Source organism: Anser brachyrhynchus, assembly GCF_964034855.1.
Source record: "Anser brachyrhynchus genome assembly, chromosome: 2".
Taxonomy (NCBI): domain Eukaryota; kingdom Metazoa; phylum Chordata; class Aves; order Anseriformes; family Anatidae; genus Anser; species Anser brachyrhynchus.
The window spans coordinates 19,062,288-19,090,151 of NC_137695.1; the positions used below are offsets into that span (position 1 = coordinate 19,062,288).

General features: G+C 41.7%; 1 protein-coding gene across 16 annotated transcripts in view; it reads right to left on the reverse strand.

The window, feature by feature from the left end:
* KIAA1217 overlaps positions 1–27,864 on the reverse strand; it is a 244,545-nt gene that overhangs the window by 42,227 nt on the left and 174,454 nt on the right. For 14 of the 16 annotated variants that reach the window (XR_013947744.1, XM_080583238.1, XM_080583240.1 and 11 more), the window contains 3 exons: positions 10,732–11,564; positions 2,209–2,313; positions 1,712–1,764 (listed from right to left, as the gene is read on the reverse strand). Coding sequence is in view for 15 of the 16 variants with exons in the window: in XM_080583238.1 (XP_080439364.1) it covers positions 1,712–1,764; positions 2,209–2,313; positions 10,732–11,564 (991 nt within the window). In the remaining variant the exon portion in view is untranslated. The remainder of the gene's footprint in view (positions 1–1,711; positions 1,765–2,208; positions 2,314–10,731; positions 11,565–27,864) is intronic. The other 2 variants (XM_080583237.1, XM_080583243.1) reach the window with 1 other exon arrangement.

A 27,864-nucleotide genomic window follows, 5' to 3' on the forward strand; every position in this document is an offset into this window, starting at 1 on the left:
TGATGGGGCATTCATCTGTTATACGTAATTTTGTCATCTCAGGGACACACTTTCAGTCATACAACAAAGTAGTGAGTGAAGAGTCTTTTGGAACGACACCATGAACTGGCTACTGGTCAGAGGAATCATGCTATTCTGTTGGGCTGGGTATGACCTACAGACTGAAGAATCCCTATCCTTGCTTTGTGTGGAGCAGTTTTTCCAATGAATATTATTTAATTTCTCATTTTGTTGAAAATGCATTCATTCACATATGCATACACAAACAATTTAGGTTGAAAGGGAACCTCTAGAGGTCATCTGGTCCAAACTCCCGTTCAAAGCAGGGCCTGCTTAGATCAGGACCTCCAACTTGGTGTCCCCTGCCAAGTGTTTATCTGAATTAGAATAAGCACAGGAGAGCTGAAAGGCCTAACAGCCACACAATGCAAAGAGGGAAACAAGGCAATGTATGTGCAGATCGTTTGATTGTTTTATAGGTTCTTTGTATGATACAAGGGCTATGCAAGTGGGAAATACTATAAATTCTTAGCATATAATGACAATGAAATAGAGAAAAGTCTAAGAGCATTTTGCAGCTGTTTTGAAAAATGATGGCTTTTTTCAATAAGTTGCCTGAAACTGATAAATTACAGCTTATTTCTTCGCAGCCTGAAGTATTGCTCTCCCCATCCAGGGGCCAGCAGGAAGGGAAGAGTTGGAACAGGACCAGAGAATGGCTTAGGAGCAGAGCTCCAGCACCAGGACATTAGCTTGCTCTCTTGCATATGCTTGATAGTTTCCAGGTCCGGTTTGACTTCTGTTGGTTAGGAGGATGTACTGCAATTCCAGATAAACAGGAATCCTGAACGTGAACTAACAGCTCCAACAGAAAGGCTAGTTAAGAGCATAATAGATTTGCTAATAAATGTGTGTGGTTTACTACCTGCCAGAGCAGAGACCACCCTGTGGGAACAACATTACCAGGAAGTAGGGAACTGCCTTTATTTGCATTCAGTGCATGACAAAGGGTGAAGAAGAGGCATATAAACACACCCACCCACCCTGCAGACATCTAGAGCAACAGCCCATACACAAAGAGCTCCAATCACATGGAGATCTACTTTCACAACAGCCTTAAGTATATCTTTTAAACACTTAGCAGCTCTCTGAGTAGGAAGCTAAGTTAAGACCAGCTAATGTTGGCTTCATCACAATTGATGCTTGCTCAGAACAGTTTAGGAGCATGCTAATAATTAGTAACAGATCAATACGGCTTAAATAGGGAAAGTGCTATCTTGCTGACTGCTAAATTCCTTAGTGACATCAAACCCATAGCAATCTCCTGGCAAGATAACCTTAGAGAAAAGTTCAGGTGACCAGAATAGGAATGAAATATTTAGCCTTCTACAGCATTTTAGATACATCTGGGGTTAGTACAGACAGATATATACTATAGGTGGGATGAATCACTGCAAAATTCACCATATGCAGAAACTCTGTATCTCATTTAAACCATTCAGTGCAGGTGTGAAATTCATTCCACCTCAACCTGTCAGAAATTCCTTTCTTAACAAAGACATGACTGAATCCCACATCCTTAACTTAAACTTCACTTCTGACACTTCAGCTGTGGAAGGTAAAGTTGCTATTTCCATAAACTGGGATGCTGGTAAAGTTTGAGTTATTTATATACTAGAAGAAGTTGTAAATTTAAAATGAATTATCTTACCTGTAGCGTCACCGCTGCTTTTGCTGGACACAATTTTCAACATCATCTTCTCACTAAGCAATAAAAAGAAAAATCATAAATTTAACTTACTAACAATAAAACTGTGGTGAAGTTTATCATCAGTAAATTTAATGGCCTTGTTTAGCATATATATTTTTAATCTAAATCACCAGTAGCTTGTGAATTACTTTTTCAAAAAATCAATTTTTAATAGAAGTTAAGCAAGGAATGGGGTATAAGCAGCAGAAAGCACAGAGATGTAGCTACATTAATTCTTTTTTTAACACAAAGAAGAGTAATGCAGTTAATCTCCATTTATTCTTTGGCATATTCTTCCTCTCTGCCTAGCATTCTCACACGGGGATGATATAGATACTTTAAAATGATTGATGATTCAGGTTTTTTTTTTTTTTTTACTAATACATTAAAATACTATTTTTGTTGATTGATTACTAAAATCATTAGAGAGAAACAGATTTAATGAATTCTTTTTTTACCTAGAAGCATCTTTGCTATTACTTGTATTTGGCCCTTTAAAAAGCGCAGACTGAACAAGACCAGTTAAACTGGCAATCTGTTTCTCCATGGCTTGTATCCTCTCTCTGTAAGACAAGAGAACCATTTGTTAAAGCCAGATATATTTGCTTTCAGACTTGTTTTTCTAGGTGAATGATTACCACAGGACTGGAAAGACACTACAGAGTTGTGCAAAGGCTCATTGGTATCAGTTTGCATATACCTTGTTACAGCAGCTTACCGTATCTTGGGTTGGACAGCTTTTGCATGGCAACAGACAATAAAAAAGACATCTGCATAGTTAAAAAACAGAACAGCAACCCAGATAATAAAATTCTAGTGACTGCACAAAAAAGGCATCTAAAACAGTCAGTTAATGCCTCTTGGAACTAATTAAAATCATTTTTTTCAGCATTATTATTATTTTTTTTCTTTCTCTCTCTCTCTTACCTTCACTGGGCCAAATGTTTTGCCTGTGTACAAGGTTTCAGGATTAAAAACTTTAGACTTCTTCTTGTTACTATTTTCAGTTTCCCCCAAAGCAGTATTTTTGTCTGTGAAGCATTTAATCTGCCCAAGCTGACGATTTCCCAGACCAAATCCCCTGCACCTGACATCGCAACTGTCTGCTCTGGAAAGGACAGCAGTGTGACAGACCAGGCACAAAACACCAAGCACAGACAGTGCAGCACAATGATATTGAAACAGATTTGTTTTTGCATACACATCCTGAGAAATTCCTAACAAGCAGAATAAAATAGAGGAAGAAGAACAGTAATAGGTACATTCAGTGTTTTCCATGAGGTACCAAAGGCCACTAAGCAACAACAATGACATTGTTTGGATAGAAGGACTAATGCTTGTGTGTTCGTCTTTGCCCATCATTTACGCGAATGCGCATACTGGTCAGGTACCTGGTGACTTCCTTGGCAGTAGGCTCCACAGCAGCCTTTTGCTCACACAGGTACCTACTTTCACATGCCAGTATATCAGCAACACACCACAACGCAGACACATGTCAGCATGGGACCTCAGCCAGGACCTTCTGAAAATGTGTCCTTCTATGCCAGCAGTTAAGTGACTGGGGAAACACACAAAGCCAACACTAACAGCGGGCTGTGATTTTGGAAGAGGTTGGGAACGAAACTTCTCAGAAAGCAAGAAGACCGGCAGCAATGGCTCATGAATGAAGATGGGACAGACAAAGGCCACATGGTCAGAGGTGGCACATTCAGCCCCAGATTTGGCCTGCCACAGGGGCCACCCGTCACCACTGTGGTGTCCCAGGCACCTGGGAGCAGCTGAGCTCTGGCCACCCCCACCACCATTTGTTTGCAGCTTGGTGGCCAAAGCAATACTGCCAATTAATAAGGCCATATAAACTCAAACGTAGGTATTGATACAAGTTAAAGGCAAGCTGAAATGATACAAAGCGAGTAACCAGCTCAGCTCATTAGCCGGACAGGTTATCCAGGCTAATTATTTCATTCACTCTCCATGAATGAAATAGAGGTTTTTCTGGGATAGCACGCAGATACCATAGCTGGGAGAGACTCCAAGACACCCAGACGTTGAGAAAACAGGACAGCAAAGCAATTAATGAGATGCTAACAGACACAAGGAGGGAACAAGAGGATGTTCAGTCAGTCCCCAGCTAGCAGACGCGTTCTTACTGCGATTGAATACAGCGTGCGCTCCTTACTTTTCTGTCTTCATGTTGAAAGGTATTTTGAGCGGTGGTGAGAAGACTAGTGAATCTGACCTAATTCACTTCAAACCAAGAAATATGTTACAGAATTTCCACTGTTACAAGTTTTAAAATAAGAAACCGGTTCAGGCTACAGTAACCTTTGGAACAAAAACAAGTACAAAAACCCTGGGATAAATATATTCTAACAAACTTCAATGCAACATTTTTGACACTTAATAACGAAAACATTTTTTTCCCCCAGAAAATCATCACAAACCCTTCCTGGAACTAAACTCAATTGGAAGTCTATCTGCTTTACCAATTCATAAATATGATGTTTTTTCCATCCCACATTCGATAATCTGGAAACAATTTTCTGCTTCAAATGAGATTATGGCAACACAAAGCCGATCTTGTCCTTTGCCATGAAATCTAGGAAAATATGTTGTTAAGAGGGAGAGGGATGTTCCAGAGATAGGAGATGATGAAAAACGAATGAAACACTGGAATCAATTGCACAGAGCACATTACTTTTCATATGGTAAAAGCATTAAGAATGTGAAGAATCTACACATGCTCTGGAGTCGGTCCGTTAAACACAAGGCAGGATTTTTCCCCTAATCGTTTCACTGTAATACCCAGACTCATTACAGCCATTAGCACCAAACATTTCAAAAACAGGTGTCTGAAAGGAGGCGCCTTTCAGGCATTAAATAAAACAAGCCGATTTTCGGAGACCTGGCAGTCTGACTGAGGGCGGCAGGAGGCAGGGGCAGGGAGGAACGTGGCTGGCCCAGCAGCATAGCCATGCTGGGCTGACGTGGCTGGAGAGCTGGTGGCATCCCGCTGCCTGCTACGTGGCCCAGCAATGACGGCTCCACAGCCACCCCAGCTCCCCTGTGAAGGGCTGGAGCCATTCTGGCTTCTGACACTGCTGTGGCCCAGCAGAGCCAGGTGCTTCAGAGGAAGAGAACCAGCTTTTACCTCAGCCTCTGTTGAGGGATGCTGGCACTGTGGTGACAGTCGGATATTTTTGTTCCTCAACTTTATATTCTCTACCTCTCACTATGTTCTAGGAGAGGGAAGGTGGGGAGAACAGCCTGCCACTACCATCCCTTCCTGCACCAGGCCGGCTGGTGTCCCCATGGACATGGCAGGCCAAGGTCCCTGTGGATGGGGCAGGCTGGGGTCCCTGTGCTGTGGGGCAGGCTGTTGTCCCCATGAATGGGGCAGGCCAGTGTCCCTGTGGACAGGGCAGGCTGGTATGTGGAGCACCAGGCTAGAGGGGCAGGCAGAAAAACCGTCTTTGCTGGTGCCTCTTTGTCGGCTGGGAGCACACAGAGGATGAAGCCCAGCTCTGTTCCCAGATTAATTTCCTAGATAAATCCACATCTCTCCACCACCCAGGAAGAGCAGGGAGGGTCACTTCTACAGCACTTAGGAAAGAATATGCTTTTTATCGGCCTGGGCACCAAAGGGCATTGTTTCACATTGTTTTCCAGTGAATGCTGGGGGATCCAGACTTGGTGTGGTGAAGGAGGAAAGGAGGAGACAAGGTCAGAAGCAACTCCCAGCTCTAGCAAGCCTCTTGGACAGACTTGGCTTCAGCTTGTGTCACACACAAACCTCTGCCAGCAAAGCAGGCACAAGCTCCTTGCCTGCCCTCTTCTTCCTGGCAGCCTGTTTCACAGCCCCAGGTACACCCAAGCACTTGGGCCCTGCCTCAGGATCTCACTCCCCACATTCAGCAGAAGCAAAACAAGCCCTTGCCTCTCTGGCTCTGCACCGAGACATCAGGTTTCATCACCAGGTTTCTTCACTGCAGCTTCACTAAGGCTTTATGTCATTCCCTGCAGCTAACTGAAAGTAATCCCAAGCTGGGTAGAGTGTATTGCTAAATTGGTATATACTATGATGCTATTTAAGCATAATTTTCATATTTCTTCCTTTTCCTGGGAACATCCTTATTACTCACATCACTGAGAAGATGCTTTGTATAGACACAAACTAGAACTGGGCCGTGTAACCGTTCGTTCATGTTCTTATCCTACCCTAGGCAGTGTAGTGATCATCCATAACAGACATACTCACATACCAAGTCTGACACCACAAACTAATTAGCACACTGTCCTGGAGAAGGATTTACGGTGACTTCATATTTTATAGCTAAACAGTAAGTGAAGTATGTGTAGTAATAAAAAGAAGGTCAGAGACAGGGAAAAAATACATTTCTTTTTACATCACCCTATGAGAGAAACATTTAATTGGATTTTTTTTTTATCTCACTGAAAAAGAAAAGGAACAGGAGTAGGTTGTTTTTCCCCATGGCTTCTCTAGCACAAAGTGAAAGTGGCACAGTCAGACTTCATCCCAAATTCCCCCCCAGAATAGCAGAGCTGATCTCCTGGAAGGGTGTGAAGCAGAGAACAGCAGAACTCTTCTGTATTCTGCTCTCTTCCCAAGGAAAAATTATGCACAGCTGAATATTTCAATCTTCTATGAATATGGTTAAATTCAATCTTTCTGCAGCTTGAAGCTGATGTGGAAATGTAGACTATGAAGTCCTATCAGCTTTGATACTATCTGATAACTGACAGACGTCTGGGGAGAGGCTGAAGTCATTTGGATTGTTCAGCCCAGAGCAGAGCAGGCTGAGGGGAGGCCTCATGGCGGCCTGCAGCTCCCTCACGAGGGGAGCGGAGGGGCAGGCGCTGAGCTCTGCTCTCTGGGGACAGCGACAGGACCCGAGGGAATGGCATGGAGCTGGGACAGGGGAGGGTCAGGCTGGGTGTGAGGGAAAGGTTCTGCACCCAGAGGGTGGTCAGGCACTGGGACAGGCTCCCCAGGGAAGTGGTCACGGCACCGAGCCTTCTGGAGTTCAAGAAGCGTTTGGACAGTGCTTTCAAACTTTTCGGGTGGTCCTCTGGGTACCTGGGAGCTGGACTCGATGATCCTTGTGGGTTCCTTCCAATTCAGATATTCTAGTCCCTTCCAGTTCAGATATTCTATGATTCCATTCTTATCCAAAAGCCCACATCTCATTTTTCCTACAAATAATTCCTCCAACAGAAGGAAGCCAAGCAGCAGTTTACCTTGCCTCCATTTGTGTTGGTCACCCATCATTTTTGCCCAGTTATTCCAGTTTCATCACAAAGGAGGATGCATTTCTGTCTCTCTGGAAAGTGATACTGCTTCCAACTGCCAAGATATTTTCTGGGAGCTTCCAGATTGCAAACAACAGGCCATAGTCTGTAATGGGTGCAGCAAGCACACATTTCTATGGTTACTTGCAGTCCTACAGAGCAATCACACCACTGCCTGCCTTTGGGAGAGGCAGTACACAGCACTGTCTGAGAGGGTGCATCTGCAAAGTTCATCTTTCTTGTCCCTCACTGTCCATGGCTTTACAGAGTATGACTGTTTTTTTTTCCTAACGCATAGCTGTGTCCATCCGTACTTTAAAGTATCAAGCAATATGTGGTTTTATGATAGAAACAATATCCAATAACCTAAACATGGCTGCTACCCTTCAATCTCTAACTGCAAGCCATAAGTGGTGTATGTGATCACATTTTTTGTTCAGCGAACCATGTAACTTTCAGAACTGTCTACCATAAGCTACAGAAACAGGCCTTCCAAAATTGATGGTGAGTCATGGTTTAAACAGCTTATGCTCAGTCGCAAGAAGTTACACATTCTTCCTGTAAACCTAATATTTAAGGGACGATGACTCCTCAAAGATGAACTGCTACAACCTGTTACAACATTTTAATTTTTGAAATCTCCATGAACTTGTTTCTTTTGACTGTTTTAAAAGTGCTTTATATAGAATGCCTCTGGTAAATGAACTACTGTGAGAATTTATTCAGTTCTTTATACAGCGGAATTAGCTACCTTGAAAATACCTGAGGTAAAACAGATAAAAGAAAGAATTACATGAAGCAATTAAATCCCCCTCAACTCTGACTTAAATAACAGGCTTAACAAGACTGATGTCTGCAATGCAAAATTAATGGGAAACTCCAAGAAGAAGAGATAGGAGATACCAGTTTTCATCTTTTTCATCTTTGGTAGACCCAAATCTGCTGTATTTAACACCCTAAAGGTAACAGGCTCATTTTCTTCAACAAGACCAAGATGTGCTCAGTGAGAGCTCTGATCTACTATAAGTACTCAAGATATTCTGATGAAGTAAATATATATCCCACTTCAGCCACTGACTGGAAAAATTGAAGAATTAATGGAGGAAAAGAGATTTATTTAACTCCTGGCATTGTCCAGAAAGGCCCATTTTAATTTTTCCTTCACTTTATACTAAAGCTGTGCATTGTCCCTGAGGTTGTGGCAGCACTACTTCAAGTTCATTTCTCAAAAGAGACGGTACAAGAGGTATTTCCTTTCTTCTCGGCACACTCCACTAGTGACTGAAGGAAAAACAGTGCTGAGATGATGGGTTTGATGCTCATAGAGGCCTCAGCTCCCTCTTAGTTATCTGCAGGGCTAAATGAGTGAGAATGGTGAGGCTCTCTTGTCTAGGTGCACAAGTGCATAAGACCTCCCTTCTCAGTATTACCAAGGCTAGCAGATAAGCAAACTTGCCTTTTTACTGCTACCCCACTGACACTGCACACATGCTGACTAACCACAATACCACTGACTTTCTATAGCCTGGGTTTTAGGCTCTTTGCAGAGCTGCCAACAAGTGGGTAATGTGCATGACAGAGCAGCATCTCATTTTTACAGTTTCAGAGGATGAATTCAGCTCCATCTCTCCAATCCCAAAATATTCTTACTCACAGAAGCAAGGCTAGCTGTACAGCTGATGTGTGGAAACTGTAAATATTACACAACAAGGTACAGGATGCTTTTCTGCCGTTATATACCTCACCATTCAGGTCTTCATAACAGAGGTGTAACAACTCAGCCCCTGCTGAAGCATGAAAAGAGCACCTCAGCCTTGACACACACAGCGTGCCTTATTTAGTTTAGTACAATCTCAATAGAGGTTGCTTTCAAAGTTTATTAAAGTATTACAAAGCTGAAACAAGGTACAGCACTTCTTATCTGTAAAACTGAAAAACACTTCTTGATATTGCAGTGGTTAGAAAACACACCAATTTGCATTAATTGCTTTTGGTATTTGGAATTATTTTTTTAAAAGTCACAGTTTCTCAAGGTTAAAAAAAAAAACCACAACCTAAGAGCAGTTTTCAGAATGATTTTTTTCAATGTCATGTGGCCAATGCAAACCACACTGAATTTTTAAGGTAATGTATTTATTTGGAAGTGTAATTATGCAAATGTTATTTTCATCACTGTAAATATATCTTGGGACTGGAACTAAAACTTCTGGTGCAAAGCTCCCTTTAAGGAGCTGCAGAACTACATGTATATTCACAAATACACAGCCTGTGTACCAGAGCGAACAGATGAGATGCCCAGAGAAGACAGAAAGTAGCATAGACTGGGAAGTTGTTGGTGTCCTCCCCCATTATCAGTCCCCTGACACAAAACTTGTACAATTTTTGATCTGATCTCTTGAATTAGAAGTGGAAAATGTAGTGCAAATTATTTCCTATTTGTAATATTGGATGCTTGAAATGAGATTTCAGGTACATGCATCTTTTTCTTGGAAATAATAGATACAAATCAGGTTTCACTGACCCTAGACTGTAATAGCCCCTTGTGTCAATGTAATTTCCAACTTGATATCATCATATAATTTTTTGAAGATGGCTGATTTTCTCCCATCCTCCATTTTCTCCCCAGGAAGGGACCTCACAACCCGTTATTCTTTCTGCCTAGTGTGGTCAGAGGCAAATAACTGTTGATCAAGTTGCTGAGATGGAAGGGATGTTTGAGGGCCACATGAAGCTCTGTACCTCCCCAGTGGTTTAAGGCAGTCAGTAGTTACCTTTGGCCTTTGTGAGCTCAGCATTTTCCAGCTATTCATCTTCACTTCCCTAAAGAGCTCTATAAAAGTTAACAGCACAATCAATACGCTAGAGATTAGAGCAACTCATACACATACACAATAACGGACTGGAAGGGTAACGATTTTTCTTTCCTAGTGCAGGGTCTGTAGCAGGAGAAGCCTTCACAGACCTTTGTGTGAATCTAGTCCTTAAAAGACAGGAGAGATCATTGTCATCATTCTCAGCGCAGAAAAGTTAACAACAGTCAGGTCACCAACTATTTGTGAAGCTAGGTAAAAATCATTGGGAACAACATTCTTGTTTCAATTTCTTCCCTGGGACAGACTTGCTCTTCTCAGCAGTTTCCCCTCGAGGAACATTATTATAAACAACTGTCCTATTTTTATGCAAATTCATGTTTTACAGGAGATAAGACAGTAATGATAAATTCTTCCCATTTCCTAACACTAGATGAGAAAAACTCCACTCCATAAAGAACCAAAATTGTAATATCAGAGTGTCATTCTTAACGGGGGTGAAATATATTCCCTTATTAGCGGGAACAGAACATCATTTGTTCTTGTAACATGATCTGGTTGTCTGGAAAGAAAAATCCTAGTTAATCATTTTATTTTATTATATTTTTTCCAATGACTGAAATTTACACAAATGAAAATAACTAGGGATTCATCATGGGCTGACAATACTTTCAGATTAATAACGGGCGGTGTCGCATCTCCTCTAAATTACTAACTACCTTGACAGACAGCTAATAAACACTGTAGCCCAGCGCAGCAGCCTCCTACACATCACATCGTCCCCCGGGTGTACGACGACACAAGATGCGCATATTAGGAACATTTCTCATTTGCATAAATTAAGCTCCATCTCTGCCTTACCTTGTCTCCTTGTCCTTGGGCATCGCAGGAGACCCATAGCTGAAAGCCTGTTTGTCGACGGGAGACGGCACCACCTCAGCCATGCCCGGGAGGCCGAGGGCGCTCCGCACTTTGGCATCCACAAACACAGGCGGTCCCGGCTCCTTTTTGAAGGACTGGCGGCTGGGGGAAGACCTGTCAGGCTGGATGGCGTGGGGGGGAACGTGGGCGCTATGGTGCGGATGGATATCGATCATGCGCATGTCAGCCACCCGGTGGGGGGACGCGGGAGGCGTTTTAGAGCTGAGCGTGGGCAAATGGCTCTCCGGGTACTTTCGTGGCTTTTGTCTGTACAAGGACTGCTCCAGCATTTCAGGCGGCATAGACGGGTTACAGTAAGTGCTTGATGACCTCATGGCACTGCGATGGTAGGCTACAATGTGATCGGGGACATCGAGGGGGTGTCCGGTGTGGGGTGCGGCCACACTCATCCTCCCCTCGTGAAACAAGTAGGGGTCCCCGTACAGACCTTCATTTCGGATCAGGGCAAGGTTTTTGTTACTCATGTCCTCATCTGGCTTCACGTCCCGCCTCTCCAGAATGGCGCTTGGGCTGGGCGATATGGAGCGCGATGCTGGCACGCTGGAGAGCCGGTCCCTGGGGATAGTGGCGTTGCCTGGCACACCCATGGGCCGTCCCCCTCCGTAGGGGATCCTGGACGGAGAGGGAGGCATGGAGTGGGGCACCGGGGTGGAGGGTGGCGAGCTGGGCATCGCATGTGAAGGGTGTGTGGCAGATCCGGGGCGGGAAGCGCTCGGGCCGTCTCGGCCCGTATAAGCAATTTCCCTCTGCATCTGGAAACAAAAGGAAAAACGTACAGGATGTAAAATTACTGGATGAAGAAAAGATGATGTGGGTTGTGGCGACCTCCGCATCTACAGAATAAAAAAGAAAACTACCTGCAACACCAAATCATTTGTCATCTGCATAAATAAAACCTCTTGTGACCTCAGTGCCTAAAGAAAACAGCACCTATAGACAGCAATAAAATGGGCTGCATGTTAAAGGAATATGAGAGTCTTAAAAATGAGTTTGCTCATGCGAATACTATATTACCATTATCTGTTTTTCCCAAGCTGATATCAGGGCTTTTACTACCACATTTGTAGGAACATGTAGCTGGTACATGCTGTAACAGCTTATTGATCAGACACACACACCAGAGTTCACTGATTCCACACTATGAAGAAAATGCTGGTGCTCTGGCACCACAAATAAACCTGAACTCCTTAGACATGAGAAAATAAATATTACAACTAATTGTCCATTTGCTTCAGTGCAGGATTTGGCCTATTGCTAATACCTTGATGTGGTCTTTATTATGCAGAGGATACACAAAGCATAGGAGAACAACAGGCACCAACACTTACTGAGAGTAAGACACATGATTTGCATGAAAACGGTCAGCCCACATAAAACATGTGCCAAAGGTTCCTGCACCGCAACCAAAGATAACTGAGCTTTGGAAGATTTGTAGGGAACATACTCAGAAAATATTTTATTATAGTTTTCTAATCATCATCAGCAACTGCCAGCAGTAAGGAATGAATAAGCAAGGAAATGAAAGGGAAAAGTTCCTTAACAGTATATTAGTGCTTTGCTAACTAAGGCCATAGCCAAAACCTGCAGTGAATACATGTGCTTCTGAAACTGCAACATCACACTGCCCAGCAATGACCTCTCCAGGTGACTGAACATTGTCAATGATGGACACAGGAGAAATTCTCCCTCTAGCAAGCATCATGTGCCTGCTCTGGTGCCATTCGGATAAAGTGGAAAAACAGGGAAATGAAGAAGTAAAGTTGGCTTCCACCAAGTGCATTAAACAAAATTACAGCTTCTAGAATTTGTGCTTGCAATTTCAGCTTCCCTCTCCATCATTTCCAAGGGACTGTAGAAAACCAAGTGTCACCAAGCCCAACTACACGTTCCTGAAGTTACACAGTACACGCTCATGTGTAGTGGATGCCATTGATCTGAAATCTTCGCCATTTTTTCCCCTCTCACTTCTTGCTTTGACAATATGACTGGATTCGCTGCAGTAACAGTGATCCATGCCTGATGAAGCAAGAAGTTATATTCTATTCCTGCCCCACCACAGGTTTTTCCACTGGCAAGGGAATTGCACTAGCGGTATATAAACAATAGCTGTTCTCATCACAGCAGGCTCTGCACTTGGGAATTACAAATGACGTTCCCCAGGGCCAGAGATCAAAAGTCTGCAGTATCAAATATCAAAAAGAAGAAAGGAGATAACCTGACTGTGGCAGCAGCAATAATAAATAAGTGCAAACAGAACAAAGGAGTGCGCAGGGATGCGTCATAAACGAGCCGACAAAAGTTATCCGGCCAAAGGGGAACATGGGATAATTTGTTTCATTTGCACAGAGAACTACTGAAATTTACAATAATATATAACTAAACGGTATTAATAAAATTATCAGTGGGCATTCAACACAGTTCTCCATCTGGCTTGAAGAAACGCTGCAGCATACCAAGCTGGATTGTGCATTCAGACTCTGGACCTGAGCCAACAGAACAAAAAGACTCCTACTGAATCTGAGCTGCTTTGGGATCATGCCTCCAGGGATAGGCAGCACTAGATGTTTTGCGATGAGAGAAGAGCACGGGGGGATGAAACACCTCCTTGGTCCCCACCATACAAGCTATACCACGCCTTGTTTAGGTACTTCAGCTAAACCTACCACAGATTCAACAGTATCTGGCACACAAAGCACAGGCACTCGGATACACTGGGTTGCAGTGAAAGGAAAATCCCGATGTTACCTTGTAGAGAGGAGAAAATTTCCATGGGAAGCCTTGAAAGTAACAGGTTTTATTTTCCTTAACTTCTGGACTTCAAATTCCTATATACGCACATTCATTCCTCGTAAGTCAAAGAAATCTGTCAAAGAAAAATTTCTATTTTCCACCTTAGCATATTCCCATACTTGAAGAGGGAAACAAGGAGTTCAAATACAGGGCTGAGCTGTTATTCAAACGCCTTTTTCTTGAGTACTGGCATTTACAATGCTATCTACTTTTGCTTTGCTTTGCTTTGCTTTAAAATACCACATGGAACACACAGCCTGAATCAAGACCCCACTGGGCTGGGAGGGCACGAAGCTTGAGTGCACAACCCCTTCCTGGAAGGTTCACTTTCTATTTTAGGCTGTGACTCAGCCCCTGGGTGGAGTGCGCAGAAGGGGAGAGCAGCTGGAGCCACTGAGCCCAGGGTACCCAGGGCAGGAGGGCTGGGGCACAGGAGCCACACAGGGCCAGGAGCCAGGCAGCCTCACTGGCCACATTACAGCATCTCCTGTTGCCTGGTCAATATTTTCTTTCTATTTTTTATTTTTATTATTTTTATTTTTTCTTCTCCAAAATCTCCAGATTCTTTGCCAATGGAGACTTCAAAAATTCAAATGATAGTGTCTCTTCATGCTTCCCCCTATACATCTTTTGTGTGATATTCAAGACACACTACTCTCTCCCACATATACCCCACTTCCTGCACTGTTTTTCTTCTTCCTGCCCTCCACCTCACACCACTGAGCAAAACCCCAGCATTGCTCAATGAAAATGTACTCTAATGCATAAACTGTCTGGAGCCATATGTTCTTGGACTTACGTTGCATGACTCAGGGACAGAGAAAGAGGATACTGGGTTTATCTGAGCCTGTAAATACTAGGTGAAGTCACAGCCAATTGCTTTCAGGGTAAAAGGAAGATCTTTTAATATAAGCATAGGATCATGTGCTTTTCAACTGCAGCTATGTAATATGTTTGCCTGAGGGTGTGGTTTTGTTTAGCACATAGGTCTTCCTTGTTCTTGCTCCCTGTAGCCTTTACACCCTTGAAATAGAAATTTGTTTGTCAATCCTTGGGGTTAAAGTATGGCAAATGGCTAGTACAACAATTTCTGTATAAAGCACTAGAGGGGATAGGCATCACTGAGAATCTTTTACTTGATGCAGTAAAAAAAGATCACACCACATATAAGTGTCTCCTGAGGAAGGTTTCGGTCAGTCTAACAACACTTCAGTCTGTAAGATACAGATCTGGGTATTTTTTGAAGGAGAACTACAGAGGCACTGGACATATACTGAAGAGCGAACATCATACAAAATCAGTTATGTTCCTTATTTCAAACCAGTTTGCATACTCAGTAACTTGCTGTGTGATTATATGCAGAAAGGTAGCAAAGCAGCTATCCATCCACCCAAACGGCTTACATAAAGGCTGAGCAGACCAGTATCTCTGCATACAGCAGAATACAAAGCCTGCTGCAGCTCCTGGATCCTCAAACAGCTCAGCTACCCTGAAAGAAGGGCAGAGTCACAGTATCATAAGCCTTATGGACAGCAAAGGGCAAGCTGCCATTCAGTGGCTCGACAGCTGGTGTTTTCTGCAGTACAATCCCATCTGTCTTGTCCTCCGTCAGGACTAATACAACACTGTGCTGATCTTTATTCTAAATTTCTTATGGCTGTCCTGCCTCATAGGTCACTCTTGCGGTCTGTCCCAAGGTGGGCCTCCCACAATGAAGAAACCGTCCTCACTTCTGCCTCTTGGGCTGGCTTCAGTGCATCATTTGTACCCGTGGTGTGCACCAGAGCAGCACATGGAGCTGTGCCCACACACACCAGGGCAATGCCAACTAGTGTTATGCCTTACCACTGATTCATTGGTGCCACACCAACACTCCACCTCACCAGGCATGGATACCAGAGGTGTACCCTGACTCATGCCACTATCTGTTAACATCTCACAGCAAAACACATGCAAAGGGAAAAGTAGGTGAGGGTTTTTGACCTGGCAGACCTTTCCATTGCTCTCCCAGGCCTTGTCTACGTCAACAGAGAGCACAGCAACTGGCTTTGCCCCAAGGGTTTCAGCCTGCCAAAATACCTAGATGGAGCATGTTCCTTAAGAGGTGCTCATCTTTGCACTGTCCTGGAGACACCCTGGAGTTGCCAGCAGACACCTCAGGCATGCAAAGCTATTGCTTTTCTTACTCTCCTATTGGCACCCTGTAGTTCCCCGAGGAAACTGCACCTGTGTTCCTAAACTGGCTCACCCACCAGTAAACTGAGGACATCTGAAAAGAATTTTATCAAGAGCTTGGAGGATCTTTGATGAAAAAGCTACAGAAACACTAAATACTGATATAAAACTGACAAATGCATCTACATTACTGATAAATTCGAGGTGAAGAGATCTTTTACAGAAACTGATCACAAGAAGAAAGTCCTCTAAAATTGAGACAATCCTTCACTTTGTTTCTAGGAAAAGAAAGGAAAGACTTACTTAAAGAACCCAAAACCCAACAACAATACAATCCACTCATTTTTTCTTCTCTCATAAAAATAAACTGACAGCCTTACAGCTCTAGCTGTCCAAACCCCTCAGTTTGATCAGTAGTTGCACGATGTGATACCACATCTGTCATGGCTGGTCTTTCACTAAGGTTGGGTTTCCACAGCTGAAAGCACAAATCAGCTTTTGCAAAAAACTGTCAGATACAGTTTTGATACTTCTAAAATAATATTTACAAGAAGAAATAGTGCGCTTGAAAATTATAGAATTGATAAACAGTCTGAAAATGACATTTTTAATGTATATGTACCATGACTGTCTTTCTAAAGCCAAATCCTTCTCATGCTATCAGACATCACTTTGTCACACTTGTTTGCTCTTACCTTTTCTTTGTATGTCTTTTAATTCCTATACATTTCCTTATTCTGTTGGGACATTACAGAAAAAAAACAGGCCGGCTGCAGCTGCGGGTTCCTCCAGCTGCCCAACGGCATACTTACAAACTGCAAACACATTAGCATCACTTTTAGCTTTTTCTGGTCAGGAACTTTCCAATGAAAAATACTTTCAACAGACAATGCTAATTCAAAAGAGCTGAAACATTTGGTAAAAACATCAGTAAAGCAAACGTCACTTGGAAAAAAAAAACACCCAGCAGATTTCAGTCAAACACCAATATGGTTTCTTATCAGACAACCCTGGAGTGCTCTAGAGCTTTGGCTTTCCAGATCCACAGACCTGGGGCATCTTTTGCATAGTTTTGGTATATGTCAAGCTGTAAAATCTCCATATTATGGTGCAAAAAGAGCTGAGCTTAAAACTCAGAATATTCATGAAACTGCAATTCTCTGATTCTAGTGATTGCACCAGAACAAAACAGTTAATGGGACATATATGGATAAGGCAAGAGAATTGCTGGGTTTTCCTTCTTCCATCTATGTTATTAAATCTGTGTGTTTTTCTTTCCCTGATCAACAATGCTGCAATCAGCCAAAATAAGACGTTTCTTAGGGTGAACCACTCTTACAGTTTCTATGTTTGTAGGCTTATTTTGCCAGGATCGCCTGGCCAGAGGGTGACATGAACACAACAGGATAACCAGATGATGATGTTCACTATCCTGAGAGGTGGCAGTTAGAGCACATAAACACGATTATCCAGAAAGGAGACATGCTGCCCTGAGTGAACCTCAGTCAGGCGTCATCACCATACTATTTGATATCACCGTGGCATCCCATCCCCATGTCTTCCTACCTGTTGTGCAGGTGTACACAAGGGGTATGGCACGAATACCCCTAAGAATTTTTAGGGTACAATATTGTAGGAACACATACATTAGCTTGAATCAAGCAGAGCTCAGCCACAGCATTATTTCCCTTTCCACATGACAGAGCATCAAACACATTCTTAACATTATTGTCCCTTACTTTATACCTAGATCTTTAATGCACACTTGTGTATGAACCCAGTCCCTGCAGCTAACCAAATGTTTTACCTTAAGGTACTTTACATGTCTCGGTATGTCCTTTTATATCCCTGACTACATATAAACTTAATTCATACCATATCCTAAAGATCCCATGGGGAAAACAAAGAATACCTGTTTCACTTTTTACTGAATATAAAACAGATCTGTAAAATTCTAAGCTAACCACAAAACAAATTTAATGGTGATATCAAAAATAATATTTGATTGCTTCACCTTGCCTCTAAGTCAATGTGCATGCTGAAGGTGGATCTTGCAAACAAGCAGAGAGGAGTCTCAGACCAAATCCTACACAGTCTGCTCTTTCAGGCATAATTTTTCAGCTGTCCTGATGCTACTCTGGTTATTTGTTTCTACAATTAAAAATAGCAGCAGTCTTATTACACGCGGTCAAAATTGTTACCTACAGAAAAATAACATAACCTTTGATAAGATTTTTGCTCTGAAATAATTAAAGCCACTTACTGTTACTTAAGGAAATCACCTGTATGGCTACAGCAGTAAGATGAACATTTGTTTCCACTTCTTCTAATAAAGCATTTTTTGTTTTCAGCCTTGAGTCTACATCCTCAGTCTACAGTACAGCATTTTATAAATCCGTGCCTTCTGGGAAAAGGTTTTTAAACAGTAAAAATGTTCCTTGTTCTCTCTGCTCACAACAGGGGCAGGCCATCTTGCTTTACCCAGTCATCTAAGTAATGCTGCCTCAATAGACTGAAGTACTTTTCCACATGACAAGCCTGCAATTTCTCCTCCCCTTCGAAATTAGTCACTAAATAACCTCCTTGGCATGTCACCCAGTCACAAACTGTGCAACACTATGTGATTCAATCGCTCAACCATTTTTTAATGCGCGCCTATAAGATGCATAGAAAGAGGCTAACATCATGGAATGAAGTACAAGGGAGACTCACAAAGGGGAAAGCCATAAATAAAACTACGAGTAAACTCCATTTAGGTAAGAGAGTGCATGTTAAAGGTAACTATATAAAACGCATCCATATTAATTTCCCAACAGGAGAAGATCTCCAATTATTTAGCAAACCCAGTACATACAATTCTAGGGAAAAAAAAAAGAAAAATACAGTCATTATTAACCTTGGCAGCTTTTTGAATGCTCCGCTTTGTGGGGACACCTGGCAGAAAGAAGCGCGAGCCCCTCCCGCCAGGAGAAGCACCTAGACACAGGAGCAGGCTGTCTACTCATTAACCAGGCACCTGAGCTGCTTGGCTAACCTGAACTTTGGGGCCCCCATAAATCAATCGCACGGTTATCTCTGCAGCACACCGCGCTAGCCATTAGGATTGCTTTTTTTTTTTTTTTAAGGCAAAATAGAGATGGCAAATGTCCAAAAAAAAATAGATAGAAAGCTTGCTTCCCTCCCTTCCATCCCCTCACTCTGAAAGACCCAATAACATTGAAAATGTACCCCTAAAAATATGTTATTTGCAGTGCGAAAGAGATGGCACTTAAACATCATAGGGCAACGTCATGACACAAGCACTTTGCAGCACTGCAGTTATCCTCCTGATTTTTTGTGTGCATTTATTTTTGCTTTTATGCACGTAAAATATTGCCTGTATCATCATGACTGGCATTTAGAAGAATCAAAATACAATTTAAGTGCATGACCTTGAGCTAATATCAATATAAAGAACCATTTATAAGGGGACCTAACTGGAGTAACATTTCTATTTCACAGTACTCCCTCCTCTCAGCCTCTCATCCGTGAGAGAGGGAGGCATCACTCATTGCTGTTACAAAAGGGTAAGCTGACACAAAGCATTTGCGTAACATGACAAAGATCAGAGCAGATCTGGTAGCCAAAACTAAAAATCCAGGTGTTCCACCCCTTACTACACACTCCCCAAGAGCAGAAGGAATCGTCCAGATTTGCAGACAGCTGTTGTGTTTTCCCATTATAAATTTGTACACCATTATTGGTCTTGACCAGAACTCCACAAAATTTCTATGTAGCATAACATAATGTAAGCAGTCTTTTCAAGTGCGTAAAAGTATTTGTCTTAATTGTAGCACTTCCAGTTTCACTGTGAAAATATTTTAAGATATTATTTTTATTAAATATTTGCACTAGAACTATAAAAAGTAACATCATGGCACAGAAACAATCTTAAACCAATTTATTTTCATTTCAAATTTAATCAGTCAAGGCTTGTTTCTTGCAGTATAGGAGTAAAGCAGTATTTACCGATGAAGCATCTGGTTTATATTTGGCAGGTTTTACTAACCAGTCAAGTATCCCCTTTTAATGAATGGAAGTATGACCTAGTTAAAAATCTGCTTAGGTCTGCTGACCAACTCAAAAATATCAAAAATAAAACTACAAGCAAATTATCCTAATACACTTTTGTGTCACACATGCTTTCCAGCAAGTGCAGAGTACATTCTGCCATCCACGTTCTTCCTTACAGGGGAACAAACCTGCAGTGAGAAATCACATTATTATGCTAATATGCAGGATAAAAAAGACCGCTATATTTCACTTCTGTTACTCTGCAGTGAATTGCAAGCTGGTAGGATGCACATTTTCAGTAATTGGACTCTAGCATGATAAAGTATATCCCAGAACATCAGGCACACTATAACTAGTTCTCCATACATCTGGCACTATATGCAATAGCCTCCAAGTATGTCTGATGCATATGAAAAGTTTTTCATATGAGGAATGAATCTTCTTTTAATTTTAAAATACACCGGGCACAGCATCATAAATAGTGCACAGATATATCATTACCAAGGCTGTAATTTAATTTGTAGGTTCTAACAATGCATACAAACCATTCAAGTATCACTTTCCATTTCAATTACTTTATCAGAGCCCTCAAGCCTTGTCTAACTTGCTATGTATTATCCTGTGTTTAATTACTTGCCATATATTTGTTTATAATGTACTGTACAGAGCAATAGTTCCTTTCCAGTTTAGCCCCCCATATAAACAAAGGGTATGCCCCTAAGAAGCGCAACACCCTACACTTCACCGAGATCAGACCTGGAAGTTAGCCCATTGCTTTAAAATCTTTGTTAACGTCTATGGTGATGACAGGCACAAATTACCACTGAGGTATATCTCTGGTCTCCCTGCTTTTCTTCTACATTATTAACGTTAATTCAGGACCCTTGGAACTATTTGCCCAACATATTAATTTATTTTCTCTTTGCTCCCCTCGATTCTCAGTTGAAAACTGTTAGAGACACATTAGTAAAATGCACAATTATAAACTGGGAGAACATTTTGAAGTCTGCTGTGGGGTACACATATGAGGCATAGATGTAACTGGCTTATTACTTGACTGCTGATCAAAGTTCTTTCTGTTCCTGATAACGGCTCTTTTGGTCCCTATGTCCCTAATAATACTTTCATGGATGGAAATAATGAAGCAGTTAATGTTTGTACTGCTGTAAACAACCATTTCCTTAACAGAAAACAGGGAAATTTATAGGCTTGATGGCTTGTCACTGACTCAACTGTTTTGCTCTCAGTACTCAGGAGCAAAGCTTGTGATGGAGTCAATGGGGTTTTGCTTAAATGCAACAAATTAGTTAAATCCAGCAGAATCCAAGTGGGAAGACAGTTTGCTGATGAAGTTTTTTACAGCTGTTTTCTGAAAGAAGCATTATTTATTTATTTCTTTATTTCAATGAAGGTGTCACATGACTTCATCACTCCTATAGCCCACCCAGAATCTAATTCTGATCAAAGAAACCGAGAGTGTAGGAGGACAGAGACCTGCATGTGGACTTGTTTGTAGAACCTCCTAAGTCTCCAGTTACACAAGACTTTTCAAGGTAGCAAGAGAGCTACCATCAGCATCTGTCTTCCCTCTGCACAGGCAAACACCATGACAGAAACCTCTCACTGGGCTTATCCACTTTCTGCAATGAAAGCAAAGAGACCAACCCCTAGCTTTGCCTCCAATCATTCAGCAGAGGAACAAAAAAGAAAGGTCATATCCAGCCCTGACCTCAATCTCAGATGCTTCCCCACAGCAAAAATGGGGGAATAGATCACAGACCCCCCAGGTTGCTGTTCTTCACAAAGGCACCAAGGTGTCAAGCACACCCCCTGACCATATTCATACCTACAAAGACTGAAAATCCTGCAGGATCACTTCTATGAATTTGAGAGGCCAAGCTAAACAAATAGATGGGAACAGAACAGTTTTGGCTGCCTGACATATATTGGACTTGATATTATGTGCAGACTATCTTCTCCTAAACATACATGTTGTTTGTTATTCCCTCTGTTTACTGATTCCTAAGGCACTTGGTGAAATAGATATGCCTTGGGGTAGATATAAATACCATTTATCTACCTTGGGCTAGATATAAATACCATAAAGTTCTCTTATGCTTATGCCAAACTCTCTAGTTCTAGGGGAAAAAAATAAAAAGAAGCAAAGAACAAACAAATAAGCAAAAAACATCCCACACCACACATTGCTACTAGCTAAAATGAACCACTATAAAGGGGACAGGCAGCTCTAAAGCCTCACCGCTGGCAATGCAGCGCAGTTGGTAGAAGAGCTGGCACTCGCAGTGTGGAGCAACCTGCACATGGAGCCTTTGAACCAGCACACAAGTGAGCATCTGGGCTCCAAGAGAACAACGCCTCATTGTAACATGTAAAGCAACAGCATGTTTACATGCATACATATATGTATGCGTGCCAGCAGCACATTTGTGGCCTATCCTTTGGTGATGGTTAGTCAACATAATCAGGAATTTTGGATTTTTAGGGATTTAAAAAATTAAAGGCAAGCAAGTACAAGCAAGCAAATCCTGGAGGTGCTGGAAACTCTATAAGCCTCTCAAACTTTATTTTAAGTATACTTGAGCAAATATAGCCAACTCTCTCTGGAGTCACATGAAGAAGGTTCTGCAAAACTGAACTATTACGTCAGGTCTGCAGTCTGTCTCTCTACCCTGTAATTTAAACCTCATGCTTCCCCCTCATCTCTGTAGTGATTTAAACAAAGACATTTTCCTAGCCATAGGAAAGTATCACAGCATGTATCACAGACATACATGCACTAAGCATTTCCCCAAAGTTAAGATTGCACTATTAGTTGCTTCGTATTGGGTCTTTCTCATCCAATGTTGCATTCAAAGGCAGTCAGCCAGGCACCCCCCAGAGTCAGCTCCTTCCCTCCCCAGCCGGGTGGGACAAGCTGCCCGTTGGCGTTCCTTGCCTCTCCCCACTGACAGCACCAGGAGGCAATTTCTACCACAAGTTTATAAGGGTTAGACTTTTTTTCTTACTTTTTTATCATGACCCTGTCCATATGTCTTTTCATTTAGCTCACTCTCTCCTCTGTTTTCAACCTATTGTTTTCCTTTTTCCTTTTTTTTTTTCCTTTTTTTTTTCTTCTTTTTTTTTCCCCGTTATAAGTCAAGCTGAGATACTAAAACTAGAAGGGATAACGGCAGTTTCATTCCAACTGCTGCTGCTTGCTACTCCTTATGATGGACTTTGCTGTCATCCACATTGGTGGATCCAACTTGGCCTGTAGTTCCTGCTTGATTAAGCTAAGAATTAAATGCCTCTGACCTGAAGCTGCTAATAAACATTATTTATTTATCAACAGAGCAATATAAAAGCACCTCCGCATGTCAATCTTTTCATCCTCCGTCCTACTATTAGCACTCTTTCTTATACCTAAACATTTTCAATCCTAAACGTAGAGGACTGAGTTTGTAGCATGATTTTTTCCTGCTTATCCCACATGTAATGCAGAAATATTAATAAAAGATATAAATAGTGAAAAAAAATATTTGGGAAGGTAATAGGGAATTCTGAATGTAAAACTCTAGAAAAAAAAAGATGAAAAAAAAGAAAAAGAAAAAAAAAGGGAGGGGGGAAGAATGGGACAGGGTGAAGTACAATACTAAGAGTTTGTGAAAGAGGCCAGAGGTGAAAGAGAGTAATATTGTAGATGGAGTGTTGAGAACTAAATAGGGAAAAAAGAAAAGGATAATAAATAACAAAGAAACAAAAACAGGAGAATTAAGACCGGAGGAGGTGAGGTACTGATGAGAAAAAGACGAATTAAAGAGAATATGAAGAGAATATGAAGAGAAATTCAACATCAACAAAAAAAAGGAATGAAAGAATGAGAAAAAATGAGAGTGGAAGAACATGAATTACTTCAAATTTTCTTCAAGGCTAGAAGATTTTACCTTAGCTCTTGTTATTACAATGCTGTAGCCTAGCATAGCAGGCACAGGAGAAAGGGAGAGAGGAAGAAAGAAAGGAGAAGAGGACAGAGGAAGAAGAAAATACATCCAAACATTCTTTCGCTTGGGCTAATATTCTGAGGATTTTCCTTTTTTGTTTTGTTTTGTTTTGTTTTCAGGGGTTGTCAAAATATGAGGGTGGCTTTTACGAAAGAAGCGAGCAGAGAGTTCCAGGTAAATGCCAGCTGGAGTAACCCCACAAACGCATGAAGACACTAGCATTCAAAGCAAAGATGCTTGATGCATTCAAAAGCTACAAAAGGCTTCCGAAACCTAGAACTAAGTTGAGCCATTCCCTCTGGAGTTGTGGTTAAGATTTAACACAGCTTTGTCTCCTTCAAACATCATAGAAAACAGCTCTCTACAAGTCAGGCCTCAGTTCAGCATCTCCTTGTTGACATGCAGTGGAACCAAGTGCTGAGCAATAACACTGAGGGTGCTGCTGCCTTTTGTCTGGTTGTTAGTGGGGGACAACAGAAATTCTAGGCTGATGAAGTCACCACCAAGCTCTGACAAGTGGCAAGACTTCTCTTTATGTGTGTCCTTCTCACAAGACTTTTTCCTATATTAATTCCACACAGCTATGACTGCTTCCCCAAATACGCCTCCACCTCCAGAGCTCATTGGTCATCATAATGCCCAGGTGTCCTTCTAATTCCTAGACTAAGATCACTTTATTCAAGTGTAAAACAAGAATCCAATGTAAAGATAAGGGGAAAGCAATAATAGAATGAGCTTCTTTCCATAAAAAGAAAATTGAGTTTACAATATGCATCAGCTTAGAGCTAGATAAGGAGCCAGATTAACATTTGGACTAGCCTGGTGGCACCGGTAGTGAACCTTTCTACACTCCCTAGTGGACATTACTGCAGATTAGCTGTCCATGGGACACAACCTTGGTGACTCTGGGTGATCTCTCCTTGCAGAAGAAGGGAGCACAAGGCCACACAGAGCTGCCCCCAAGCCGTACCACGAGGACCTCCATGCATTAGGCAATCCGAGCAAAACGACGCATGACACACAGCACATTTTGCGTTAGCCCAACTGAAATGACAGTGCTGCTGCGTGAGGGTTTATTCCCCCAGCAACATGTCATCGTTTGAGCTATTTCTCTGCTACCACTCTGCGTTACTTTGTTCCTGAACAGCAAGACGGACATCCAGACCAGTGAATGTAGCAGACACTCCCTTCTGCGTATTTATGAGTGCATTTCATTTCCTACAAGCAAATGGAATGTGAGAGTTAAAAAAAAAAAAAAAAAGCTATAATTATCCAATTAAGCAGAGAGACGTTAATAAATCTCTCATGCTTGATTTTCCAGTGCTTCCTCAGTGCTCTTTCCAGACAGAGTAGCATGGTGAGTACACCGAGAAACCTCTTAACATTTCAGCCAAGATTTTTCAGAGTGTTATCACAAATGACAAAAATATAAACATACTGAAACATAACACATTTCAATCCTAAAAAGGTCGGATTTACATAATTACATCATTGGTTTGCCAATATCCACATTTATCTCATCAGTATAGCACGGCCCACCCAGCCCATAAGCTATTAGACTGTTTGGACTGAACATATAAAAGCTGTTACCGATTTTTTTGTAAGTTCACATTATGACACCCCTCATAACTAGGGTTGAATTTGAACCAACTGTTTGTTTCTTTTTGCTTTTCCACAGCTGCTTTTGAGGCAGAATTTTCTGAAAACAAACAGGAGTCATGTAATTCATGAAGATGTAGCAAGCATTTCCTTCCCCCCGCCCCGTTCCCCTTGAAGATATCAAGCACATCATGCACATAGCACAGACAGCCACCACCAGTGCAGGGAGCCAAACCCTTCAGACCAGTCTCAATGTCAGCACTTCCTCAGGGCACTGCTGAACTGATGGGGTCATCCCTTTTCTTTTCCCAAAAAAGGAATAGTTTCAAACACGTACATTTCTGGTACAGATCAGCATTTTTATTTGGTTTAAATATGCTGTATATCAGATTTCTTCTCTTTAAAAAAAGAAATACTGTTAGTAACTGAACTCATAAATCAAAATAAATGCATGGCTTTCTGACTTGCTGTACTAACGACTCAGCTTTTATTTTTGGTCCATATTTGTATTTTTTCCCACTGTGCTGAAGCCAAATAAAACTGAACAAGTTGATATGGTTAAATGAACATAAAGGAAAGCATCACACTTGGTCTCATCTGGCATTACGTAACAATAGAGTCAAAACATAATTTCTATTACAGATATATGCAATTGATTATGATATAAACGATATAAAAATGTTACAAATCATAGCTGATGGGTAAAAGACCAAAGCAACATGTCCACACCTGTAACCACCTATTTCTCTCAATGTAATGGCGCAGCAAATCAGAAGAAGTTGCTGTGCTGAGTTTTGGCCTCAGCACTGTCAGCAGGAGAAATGGTCATGGAAGCCACAGAACTGAATTTTACAATGATGTGTCCAAACTGGACTGCATCTCTTAGCTGTAAGGCCAAGCAAGTATTTGCAGGTATAAGCACATTTTTTGCAACGTTAGAGGTGCTATCACTGCAGCAATCACTTTGAGCCCTACATTTTGTTTTTATTTTACTTCCTTTTATCCAAAAAAGCATACAACCTGTCACGGTCAGCATGACTGAAGTAAATAACCTACTTTATTCTAAGGTGAAGCTATCTATAGTAAACATTTAGTGACTGAGGGACTAGCCCTTTACCCAACACACCCTCTTGGCCTTTTCACTCAGTCACACAGAATTTTGATTTGCAATGATGTAAGAAAGGCATATACTCATGCAAAAAATAATTGCAGCATCACATCACTTCTCATGGAGCCCTGCTGCCTGCTGTTATTTGCAGCTGCCTTCCTTTTGCCAACTGCGGCTTTTTTTAACCCCAGATCTTACATGTATCCAAGGAAAGATATTTTTACTCCTCATATTTTCAGAAGTCTGATTAGTTTTCCAGAGCCCACATTAGAAAAAGTATAATCCAACAAGGAGAAGAATCAAAGTCCTCAAATACATACATGTGTTCTGGACACCAGGTACTGGTTTACTCTTTTTCTGTGTCAAAGGAAGATGGGGACAGAACTAATTCTCTTTAGTATTCACATGATACCAAACTGCCACCTCCACATGGTGATTTTAAAGCTCTTTTCAAGTAAAAGCTCATTTGGAAAGCTAACTGGAAGTCACAAAGCTTGGCTGGACTTTGGTACCAGCCCAGAACATAGGGGACTCCAGCAATTCAGATAAGCTACCAGTTTACAATGGAGGTAAAGAAGGAACTCCCCTCCAAATAAGAGAGGTCACGGCCACGAGCATTTTTATCGTCTGCCAGTCTGTTTAGGGAGCTCTGGCAACATCTGACCCCGCCAGCTACTTAGGAATTTCAAGTAAACAGCCAAATTAGTGCAAATTGTTCTACTAAAAGCAAGGGCAATGGAAAAAAAAAAAAAGTAAAACATCTAAAGAATTGGAACAAGGAAACATTATGTAAAAGAAGGTGGAGTAAGAATAAAACCAGAAACCAGTAGACAATAAAAATGGACTCAAATCCAATCCTTATGTTTTTATTCAGGGCAAGTTCCCAGTGAAGGCACTGAAAGCTTTGCCGAGAACCTTAGACTTATGTTAGAGATAAGGCTTCCCATTTTAATGAAGGACTGAGGAGACCTTCACACGAGAGAGATTAGATGTTGTCATTAAGGAACTTCATCAGCTCCAGGGCAAGCTCTGAGCAGACCTCAACACGAAAGACAGGCTGGCTTGAACATGCGCCTGTTAGTGGGAAAGAAGGAGCTTCCCCCAACAAAATGCCACGAAAACAACTGTATTGTGGTTGCAAGTCGACCTGTTTCCACAGAGAAAACTCTCTGGGAGTTTCCAGGTAACTGGTTTGTGATATCTACCATATGACACTCCTCTTAGGCTAACTGGAAGATTACTGCATGGGTGCGGCAAGCTCAGGTTCCTTCAACGTTTTAGTATCAAGAGCATTATACTTTCTTTTAACAGCAAGTTTGACGTAAA